This window comes from Anarrhichthys ocellatus, unplaced genomic scaffold, assembly GCF_004355925.1.
Source record: "Anarrhichthys ocellatus isolate YVR2014 unplaced genomic scaffold, GSC_Weel_1.0 scaffold60, whole genome shotgun sequence".
NCBI classification, from domain to species: domain Eukaryota; kingdom Metazoa; phylum Chordata; class Actinopteri; order Perciformes; family Anarhichadidae; genus Anarrhichthys; species Anarrhichthys ocellatus.
Window position 1 is genome coordinate 1,954,225 of NW_022280090.1, and position 11,553 is coordinate 1,965,777.

The 11,553-nt window shown below is 43.2% G+C and overlaps 1 protein-coding gene across 3 annotated transcripts in view; it reads right to left on the reverse strand.

The window, feature by feature from the left end:
• Positions 1-6,270: 6,270 nt before the first annotated feature.
• The window catches only part of arhgef10la (Rho guanine nucleotide exchange factor (GEF) 10-like a), a 162,370-nt gene continuing 157,087 nt past the window's right edge, over positions 6,271-11,553 (reverse strand). For all 3 annotated transcript variants that reach the window (XM_031871749.1, XM_031871750.1, XM_031871748.1), the window contains 2 exons: positions 10,246-10,368; positions 6,271-9,714 (listed from right to left, as the gene is read on the reverse strand). In XM_031871749.1, the coding sequence (XP_031727609.1) occupies positions 9,170-9,714; positions 10,246-10,368 (668 nt within the window). In that variant the 3' untranslated portion in view covers positions 6,271-9,169. The remainder of the gene's footprint in view (positions 9,715-10,245; positions 10,369-11,553) is intronic.

Below are 11,553 nucleotides of genomic sequence, written 5' to 3' on the forward strand. Positions count from 1 at the left end.
ATTACATTACATTACAGGCATTTAGCAGATGCTTTTATCCAAAGCGACATCCAATATGTGTATTCAACATACAGTTGTGTGAAAAAGTATTTGCCCCCTTCCTGATTTCTTATTTTTTTGCATGTTTGTCACACTTAAATGTTTCAGATCAAACAAATTTAAATATTAGACAAAGATAACACAAGTAAACACAAAAATGCAGTTTTTAAATGAAGGTTTTTATTATTAAGGGGGGAAAAAAATCCAAACCTACATGGCCCTGTGTGAAAAAGTGATTGCCCCCCCCCCTGTTAAAACATAAATTAACTGTGGTTTATCACATCTTTGGAAAGCTGAGTTAAATTTCTCTTGCCACACCCAGGCCTGATTACTGCCACACCTGTTCTCAATCAAGAAATCACTTAAATAGGACCTGCCTGACAAAGTGAGGTAGACCAAAAGATCCTCAAAAGCTAGACGTCATGCTGCGATCCAAAGAAATTCAGGAACAAATGAGAAACAAAGTAATTGAGATCTATCAGTCTGGAAAAGGTTACAAAGCCATTCCTAAAGCTTTGGGACTCCAGAGAACCACAGTGAGAGCCATTATCCACAAATGGCGAAAAACATGGAACAGTGGTGAACCTTCCCAGGAGTGGCCAGCCGACCAAAATTACCCCAAGAGCGCAGCGACGACTCATCCAAGAGGTCACAAAAGACCCCAGAACAACATCCAAAGAACTGCAGGCCTCACTTGCCTCAATTAAGGTCAGTGTTCATGACTCCACCATAAGAAAGAGACTGGGCAAAAATGGCCTGCATGGCAGTTCCAAGACGAAAACCACTGCTGAGCAAAAAGAACATAAAGGCTCGTCTCAGTTTTGCCAGAAAACATCTTGATGATCCCCAAGACTTTTGGGAAAATACTCTGTGGACTGACGAGACAAAAGTTGAACTTTGTGGAAGGTGTATGTCCCATTACATCTGGCGTAAAAGTAACAGGGCATTTCAGAAAAGGAACATCATACCAACAGTAAAATATGGTGGTGGTAGTGTGATGGTCTGGGGCTGTTTTGCTGCTTCAGGACCTGGAAGACTTGCTGTGGTAAATGGAACCATGAATTCTGCTGTCTACCAAAAAATCCTGAAGGAGAATGTCCGGCCATCTGTTCGTGACCTCAAGCTGAAGCGCACTTGGGTTCTGCAGCAGGACAATGATCCAAAACACACCAGCAAGTCCACCTCTGAATGGCTTAAGAAAAACAAAATGAAGACTTTGGAGTGGCCTAGTCAAAGTCCCGACCTGAATCCGATTGAGATGCTGTGGCATGACCTTAAAAATGCGGTTCATGCTCGAAAACCCTCCAATGTGGCTGAATTACAACAATTCTGCAAAGATGAGTGGGCCAAAATTCCTCTACAGCGCTGTAAGACTCATTGCCAGTTATCGCAAACGCTTGATTGCAGTTGTTGCTGCTAAGGGTGGCCCAACCAGTTATTAGGTTTAGGGGACAATCACTTTTTCACACAGGGCCATGTAGGTTTGGATTTTTTTCCCCCTTAATAATAAAAACCTTCATTTAAAAACTGCATTTTGTGTTTACTTGTGTTATCTTTGTCTAATATTTAAATTTGTTTGATGATCTGAAACATTTAAGTGTGACAAACATGCAAAGAAATAAGAAATCAGGAAGGGGGCAAACACTTTTTCAAACAACTGTAGGTATTCAAGAGAACTGCTAGTCACCAGAAGTCATAAGTGCATCTCCTTTTTTAAACAAGCATCTAAGAGCATAAACCAGAGCAAAAGTACAGTGCAGAAACAAACGAATACAATAAGTGCAACAAAGTAGTATGAATACAACACGTGCTGAGTGGAAGGCTCAAGGTAGTACTTCTTGAAGAGGTGAGTTTTCAGCCTGCGCCGAAAGATGGACAGCGACTCTGCTCTCCTGACATCAGTGGGGAGTTCATTCCACCACTGTGGGGCCAGGACAGAAAACAGCTGCCACCGGGTCGATCGGCCGCAGGGACCTCTGAGCAACGGGGCAACCAATCGCCCCGAGGCAGCAGAGCAAAGAGGTCAGGCGGGGGTGTAGGGCTTGACCATAGCCTGGAGATAGGAAGGAGCTGTTCCTTTCACTGCCCTGTAGGCTAGCACCACAGTCTTAAACTGGATGCGAGCTCTTACAGGGAGCCAGTGTAGAGAACGGAGAAGGGAAGTTGTGTGGGAGAACTTGGGGTGATTGAACACCAGGTGAGCTGCAGCTTTACGACTCTTCCCCCGGGAGGGGAGAGAGGAAAGAGAGAGAAAGAGATGGAGATGTTCGAAGAAAGTGAATGATTGAGAGCAAGTCAGAGACTCCCTAATAGTGAGTAAAAAACTGGACCGAACTGCAGAGAGTCAAAACACTGAAAACTATCATTAATGCAACAGGCTTGGAATGAATATTGTTCAGCGTTCCTGTGAATCCTCCTCCTGCAGGTGATGAAAGTATTGCATCAGCATGTCAAACAGACAGAAGGGGTAAGCCGAGATGAGACGTTGTTGGAGTTGATGCCGAAAATGGTTTGAGCCGTATTTTCATCCACCGGTGAAATGCGGCCGCTTTCAGCGCGTTATTTCCCTCCGAAACGTTCTCTGACTGACATCCAAAATCCAACAACGACGCAAAAAGAGGAGAAAAAGACTGGACCTGAATGCTAACGTTCTCATTTTGTTTGAGCAGTGTTGGCACAAAGTGACTTCATTCACTGCGAAACATAAAAAGAAATGTTATCTTCTCCACAGAGGTCCCACTGAGATAGTAGCAGAGAGTTATAACAATAGATATATGAATTGAAGGTCACCCTTCAAAGGCTCAAACAGTCTGAGAAAATAAAACACGGCAGGACAGAGGGAAGTGCCGAGCATGTGAAAGTGGCATGTTTATACATATAACAGTAAATAAGAGAGAGGGTGGGAGTATCGGCTCCGAGACATTGTACAAATGTGTTTTGAGGAAATTGCCTATAAAAGTCCTCAGCTGCAGTTCACCTATTATGATTTTACAGACTAAAAAAAAAATCATAACGTCTTTGCCAAAAGGAAGGTGCAGAATAAGAAAGCATTACAGAGATGCCACTACATTTATTTTTCAGTACCTCTATAGATGGACAAAGGGATAAATATTGTGTGAGATTGTAACTATTCAATACACGCACGGTGTCATGCCATTATGAAGACCCCTCTCCCGGGGGGTGGGGGGTGGGGGGGGCAGGTTGAATAATGTACGGTGATCAAATTTTCATTAATCTCTTGCATCATTAAAAAGGTAAGTAAATAAAACATATCTGTGAGCGGCAGTGAGAGCATTCCAAAAGACAAAGCAATGTGAGACTGAGCACTGAGGGGGGGGGGAGGAGTTTGGAGGAAGTGGGGGAGTTTAGTCCCCAGATCTGGAAGTTAGTGGAACTAGAACACAGTATCCTCTATTAAAATATAGATTTGTTTGTTTTTTTGGTTCACGTGAGAGAGACTCTGCCAGGGGAGACAGCTACATCGGACACCAAGATGTGACCCAGCCCCCCCTCTCGGGATAACACCCGAGGCAGCCCCGTGTGGGCCTTTATCCATTGCATTCTCCGTATGCAAATCATTAGCTACCGCTTCCTTTGTGAAGCCAGGTTTGTACAGTGTGCTCTTCCTCCTTTATCATCAGAGCCGCCCGAGCCTTGCGGAAATGAAAAGCAATGCAAATATGCCCCGGTTTTTAGGAGTCGGGCAGATAAAGCAGAGAGACCTTCAAACCGAGACGCTTCATCCGCTTCAGTTTAGACTTGACCGAGGCATGCAAATTATACCTGAGACGTGGGGAGAGTGACGCCGCGAGCCGCACAGGCGCAAAGCTGGGCCTTGAGATAGGCAAATCTCTCCTGAGGCAGGGTTAATTGGCAGAAAATATCCATAGAAAGGTTTAGAAAAAGCTAATTCCCCCCCCACCTGAAAAAGCACACATATTTGTACCCTATGCTGTGTGAGTCTTGACCATGAAACGCTAGCGCAGCATTCCGGGCCTCTCGTTTTTTTGTTGTCGTTTCGCTTGCAGGCCAGGATGTGTTCTACTGCTGACCCGAGTACAAGGCGCAATTCAGCACTGCTTTATCAGATCAGTGGCACACTCTCAATCCTCGCCGGAGTTCTTTATGGACCCTTTCAGGAGCTTCCCGTAGCCGCGTGATCCTCATTGTGTTGCTGGATTGCTGGTTTTGCTTGTTGGGGCGCTCCCAGGATGACGTTCGTGAGCCAAAAAAAACTTTGGGTAAATGAGAGCTTGCAGGAAAAACTGAAAAGAGTACAAGTAAACAAAGCCTAGATTATACACAGCCACAGAGGACGCGCAGGCATATTAACGGCAGCCCATTCATTTTGCATATTGAACTGAATGACTGGTGAAGACATTTAATTGGAGAAAAACAAAATCCATGTTTGTTTGTGTTATTATAACAGTTTTTCATGCGCAGCTTCAAGTTGATTTACATGACGCTACGGTATGTTTGAAAGCCTCAGCTGGCTGGGATGATTTCGTGCCATAATTATGTAAATATTGCTTTACACACCTGAACCTCCATCTGGCTGATTTAGCCCATAAGCTACGGTTTCTGTTCGCGTCGACCTTTCTAATTTCCCAAGCCACTGCTGAGGCTGATTTCAGTGGATGTGTTCCCGCTCCACCCGCCCCATGTCCTTTTATCTGACATTGTCAGCACCGAAGCAGGTGGGGAGGGGGGCCTTTATGTGGCCTGACTGCCCCATGTGGAGTTGGTAGGAGGGGGAGGCTATTAATGTAACTTTCAGGTCAAAGGGCAACAGCACACAGTGACCTGATGATTGGTCATGAGGAAATAGCTTCAATGCTTAATTTCCTACTATGGCGGGTAGTGGATTTATATTCAGTGCGGACTCCTTCGACACGTGTTGGAAGAGAACGGGGATAAAGAAACACAGCGAGGGAGAGGGACATAGATAAAGACAAGCGAAGAGAGCAAGGGGAGGAGGTGGATGGCAGCGTTCCCCTGAGTGTTTTCACCTGCGGTTTGAGCTCGCTTGTAGCAATCCCCTGAAGTGTACTGTGCCAGCAACGACTTACGGATGGATACCTAGGATGAAGGAGAAGAGGCATAAAGGATGTGACACTACCACGTCTCAATGGTGATCATTTAATGGCTGAACTCGAGTACTTCAAAACGGCAGTACACAAACCAATAGGTGACGTCACGGTGCCTACGTCCACTTCTTATTTGCAGTCGATGGGTAGACCAGCAACTCCTGTGTCCTGCCAGGTAAAATGACTTTAGTCTTTTGGCTTTTAGGAGAGCGATATAACCACTTCAGTTCCCTGTCAGAAAAGGCTGTTTGTTGGCATCATAGAGGGGTGAAAATCTTCTAAATATAGTCTACCCTAAACATAACATTTTGTTTTACGTGGGCCTTTTTTTGGGTGGCAAGAAAGATGTTCTGCTCTCGTCCACAGCCGGATTACCTTGCCATCAGACCCCCCCCGCACAGACGGGGTATTGAAGACGTTTTATTGCTCTCTTCAAAGCCACAAGACTCAAGGAAGTGTAAGACAACCCCACTTCACCAAAATGTTTGGGGTTCTAGCCTTCACATAACCTTATTGTTTAGCTTAGGTACCCTACGTCGCTGCTCTTTACTCACGGCTGAGTGTCCGTTTCCATTTGAAAACACAGTCAACCTTTAACTTAAACTTTAATACTATGGTTTGCCTATAATTGATGTGAAATGTCAATTCAAGCTATTCTTTTCCCCAATTCTGCTGTTGCTTTTGTAGCTTGAAAGAAAGGGTTAATATATTTTTTTCAATTGATTAAATGTATGTTCCTTGAAGCGAGTTATGCTCTTGTGAAAGCAATAAGAAACGTATAAACTGGACTGTGTGATGTCCAGAGGGAAGTGTATTGGAGATGGAACACTGCTGAGCACCAAATAAACATTAACAGGAAATTGAAATATATATATATATAGTGTCTGTATTCTTACTTGTTGTTATTTCAGCACTGGCTGCCTGCAGATGTAGAGGTCAGCTGATTGTAATTTGAATACCCAAACACCCAAAAATTGAGAAGATAATCCAAATGATAGCTCAAAGACTGGATTATCTGTTGTTGAGTCAAAGAGAAGCAGCTGAAGTGTGGCATCATTAGTATAACGATGCTGCATATGAACTGCAGCATCTTTGACAACATCAACCGACATCACTCTAAATAATATTAAAAAAAGGCTCAAAGTCAAGTTTAGACATGTTTTTAATTCAGCGTAAGCTTGTTAGACAATGTTTAGACATGTAACACTTCACAAGTATTGTACCAAATGGAAATGAGCACTGTGTTTCCACATGCCTGTGAGTGTAAGACTTTACGTTAATGACCTGTCTTTTGTAGGTTTGGCCATCATTTCAATCAGTGATCGTGTGGAGAAACGGGCAGTCAGATGATCACACAGGTTGTAAACACAGAGGTCAAAGTCGGTCTGTGAACTGAGACGGACGTCTACGACAGACGGTTTAGGTATATAAGATGTAATGCTTTCCTGTTTCTTTCTTCCAAATAGGTCCGGATATCCAAGGTGTTTGCTAAAAACCTGAACGATCATGTGACCTCTTCTTAGTGATGTCCACGCATTCCCAGATCTCAGCTATTCACTAATGGCACAATGGTGTTACCACAACTGATGGCCAAATCTAAAAAAAAACAACAAGATCCAGTCTGTAATAAACGAGATTCTCTGTCTTATACAGTCTCATCTAAAACATCAATACTGTTACAGAGTCCTCTTTACAAAAGAAAATGCAGGTTAAATTAGTACAGTAGCAGTTTAATTAGTAGTACAGTACGTTCATTCACAACTATTCATATTCAGTGCATGGATAATACCTGTACACATTGAAATGTATGAGTCAACGTCCATCAAATGTCACTCTTCTGTGCTCGTGAGATTAAATCTCAGTTGTTAGCGGATGAGCTTGAACAGGAAAACACTTATCATCCAGTTGAGGTTGAACAAAAAACATCTCTAGTGACCATTAGGGAGTTGTGGCTCCAGCAGCATTGAAAGAGTATACATTTTTGAGGTGACATTGAGATTTACATTTAGATGACAGCATCCATACAGTTTACATCGCCGTCTTTTTTTTTTTGTATAATGAGCCTGGCTGATAGGATGTTGAAATGCTCCAGTTGTGAGGAGAAGAAAAGGGAAAATAAACCTTGATGTGCCTCAGGGAAGTAGAAAACATGAATTTTCACGCTTCATCCGTGTGGAAGGATAAGATGAGATTCCATGTGTGGGGGAAAAGGCTAAGTAGAGATAGAGGTGGAGAAGAATTATATACCATAACCTTCGCCATCACTCTGTTTATTGAAATTTTACAAAGATCTTCATACTTGGCTACTTGCATGGCCTCCGCCTACACGCTCAACACACTGTGAAATACATGCGCTGTAAAGTACTTCTTGAGTTTCTCTTCAAGACGCATGCCAATGTCAATAGTGCATGTTTACACGCCTGCCAACGCTACCAGCGATTTAAATTAGCAAGTTATGAAGTCAACACAATATTCCACTGAGTGCTTCTCCGACCAGCTCCGATTCATCACACTCCTGCTGGTGTATTTCCAAAATCTCATGGTCTTATCAGTAAAAAAAGAAGAACTTGAACAATTAAACGTGGTTAAAACGGTTTTCATAAGCCGAGTATAATAGTCTTTCACAAATGGAGATGCGAGGTTTCCACCCAACATGCATGACAAGATATTTACATGCGTCCTCATATTTTCATCATAAAAACATTAGTATTTGCATTAAACTCCAAATATTGACCAAATATTAGCATGAAAACAGCTGCTGATGGGACACAGTTAGCATGACTTGGATTCTAAGGCTAATATCAGAGATCAAATACATCACGGTGTGTTAATTGTAATATAGACATATGTAATGTAAATCACCCTCTTTAATCAGAATCATGTTGCATATTATTGAAAATGAATATGCATGTAAAACATGCTCATCGGTGTCTCTCTTAGGTTTGTTTTCTCTGTTGATACACAGCTGATAGCAGTTCAGATGGCGGCGGCAGCCGTTTCATTTCATCGTGTGATTGTAGAGTTTTGCTTTTGATGTGTAACAGAGGCTTCCAGCTAATGTGTGCAGTGTAGTGTTTCATCCAGCTGATGGGGTCAGTGAATAATGAAACGTATATGGGGCATTTGCAGGAAGCAGATCATACTGTTCAAATTGTCTTTTCCTCAAATACATCTGAGCAAATATAGATTCTGTAATGTCGTGTACTAACATCTTTGACTATTGTAACCTTTGTTTTCGAAATCAGTTGTTTTTACAACAGTTTTGCAGCGAGTCTGTACTGCCATGACCCTCCTCAATAAAGTGGTAAGCACTCATTTTCTGTAACCAAACATCATTTCCGCAACAGCTGCAAGGAGAAAATATCCTTTTTTCTTTTTTAAAGAGAGCACAGATTCAATTTTGAGACATAATAGAAGGTATCTTACATTCACATTGTATGGGATGAGAGAAAGGCTGGCAAAGCTAATAAAGTGATGCTCATGTGCTTTGTGATGCGGTGTAAGTCCCCAGCTTTCAGCTCTAAACAGATGGGATCTGTCCCACAGGATCAGATAAAAGATGTCCATCTCTAACTCTGCGGAGCATGGCAGACTCAACAAAGGCGGCCCCCTCGGAAGCGAGCGGTCCGCGGTTGCTCACACAGAAGTCCTTCGCAATAAAATAAATGTGGCGGAGCTTGCGCCGCGATGATGAGGTTAAATTGAGGCGCATCCATCTTAACGAAGGCAGGGAGAGGAAGCAGATCAAAAAGATCACACGGAACTAATCCGCGGCGGCCTCCGCCACTGCTGGGGAGGTGATGACGCACAATCGAGCACATTGGAAACGTCCTATAGGCTGACGGTACCTCTGGGAAACAGCACGTCTTAGCTTCCTTATTCTACAAGCTAAATCGTAGCATGTCAAGCTCCGTTACAGTGGCAACGCCTTCACATCATACATGTTTATTCAAATCCTTTGAATTTATGGAACGGTTGATTCAAAGCTAAGCTGGGTAGACTACATCTATAAATACCCATCACCTTGCCTTATGTTTCCCATATCACACTGTCAGTGGGAGCTGCCATACCATAAGAATATTCTCTAAACCCTCCCCACTTGTCCTAGTACCTGCTGCTGCTCCTTCCTTCAGTCTGTGGAAGCCCCTGCCTCCAGAGAGTACCGCCGCAGAGATCACCCTGTCCCTGCGTCCCCCGTCCCTCTCGCAAGGACGTCCCCGGACCCACATTTCTGGGTCATCGCTGAGCTCGTAGATGGATCCATCTTCCACACTGTGCTCCAGAGACTCCAGGGAGGAGTCCGAAGCCTCGTCGCCCAGCGCCGTCAACGGCCGTCCGGGCAGTCCCGATGTGGAGCGCAGCTTGTACTGCAGCAGAACACCGCGTCCTTTGCCTCGCCCCTCTCCCTGGTAGGACTGTTGCAGGGATTCCTGAGAGGAGGTGTCGCTGCGGTCCTCGCCCCCGAAGGCAGAGTCCGGGCCGTCCCCGACAGAATCCCTCTTCAGCAGCTCAGGAGACAGAGTGCTGGTGGTGGCTACCAGGAAGTCCACGGGCCCACAATGGGCATTTAGAGAGACCATTCCTTTTCCTGTAGGACGTAGACAGAATATATATATATATATATATATATATATATATAAAATATCCTCCAGAGAGGCAATAAATACTGCTCTTAAACTGCTGTAAGGTTATGTCATTGTCAGTCATACTTAAACGAGATTATGATGACTTGAACCCTGGATCATACTCTATGTCAGTTAACTGTATTTGTAACTGAAACAGTAATACTGGTATAGCTGCAGTGTGTAGTGTGTTTGCATAGTATTCAATGAACTGGCTCGGAATAAAGGGGTCATGAGGTATAGTTTGTACAAGTGGGAAACTAACGACCTCATTCACTTGGCATAATTAACAAAACGCTGGCAGGCAGTTTCTTAAATTACCCTGCAACATTATATACACACACACACTATGATTTGTGTGTTGCCTGCCCGGTAATATTTTCACTGATTCCCGGAGCCACAAGAAAAAAACAAGTGCGACCTCAATAATGGGCAGTGCAGAGTCATTTTCTATCATGAAAAAAACCAACACTCAAGAGACCGTTCAATCACAGTACCTGTTATTTTGGGGATGCCCTCGAGTTTAGGAACTGGAAGAGTGATAATTAAGCCTTGGGCAGTGCCCACCCACAACAGCCCCTGGCAAATTAGCAGACTCGTGACTCGCATGCTCTTTTGACCTGCAATACAGAAGAAACATTGACAGGAAATGGAATGTGAGTTCTTCACATCGGCCGTTATACGACAACAGAAAGCAAAAAAGTACAACAGATTATAGGCTCCTTTTGAAGAAAATAATGATGTTGACTAAACGATTGGATGGTCTGCCTTTTAGAGAGTGAATTATGAACTCTCATTGATTTTATTTTTTAGCAGTAGTTCTTCCAAAACACTGTATTCTGGAAGCCGTACAGTCCTAGCATGATGAAAACAGTAAACAAACTTTGATTGTTGGTTATCAGTGTTAGCTTTGGGTAAGGTTTAAGCTCTGTGATCAATCTGTATTTGACAAGCTTAACACACACACACAGCACAGCCACCGAGGGCTCTGGGTTACGTAAGATTATGAAAAATTGGATTTGTCTACTTGCTCGTGACCCAGTTGAAAGCAAAACTCTCAAAGAAGCACAAAGTAGAGGAAACGGGACTCTGTGAAGTTGGTGTTGTATTTTCTCTGCTTGACATCGAAGTGGCTTTGAAATATTGAGCTTCAACGTTTTCACCTCCCACTGTTACAGCAAAACTGACGTGCAGGGAAGTTCCCTTTTATTGGTAAAGAGGTCCAGTGACTTCAGACATCATAATCCCTCGAAATAAGTACGGCCCTACATGGCCATGGTGCACACACACACACACAGGTGTTTTCAATCATTTTGATCAGGCCTGTGTGGGCATGTTCAGTCCGTGCGTGTCTGAAAGCTTCCAAACCTTTTTTGTAGTTTTTTTTTGCTTGGTGTGTTTGACCTGCTATGGTAGAGGAATGCACAATTTCATCATCCTTACAAATGCTAAAGTTAAGTGTCCTTCGCAGACATTAACACTCACCCAACTTCAACCTGAAAACAGAGCAATTGATAACTGTTGAGGTTGTACACAACCTAATATTAAGAAAAAACTTTAGTTTGAAGGTTTGTGTGTTTATTCTTGTCCAAAGCTAATCAGAGCTTTGATTCGCTGCCCAAACCAGATTGTGTCCAACCTGCCGGGTTTGGACCGGACTGTAATTTCACAGAATTACCCCGGGCTTGAATCGGGTCGGGTTCACACACACACACATATATATATATATACATATATATATATATATATACATATATATATATATATGTATGTATATATGTATATATGTGTATATATGTGTATAT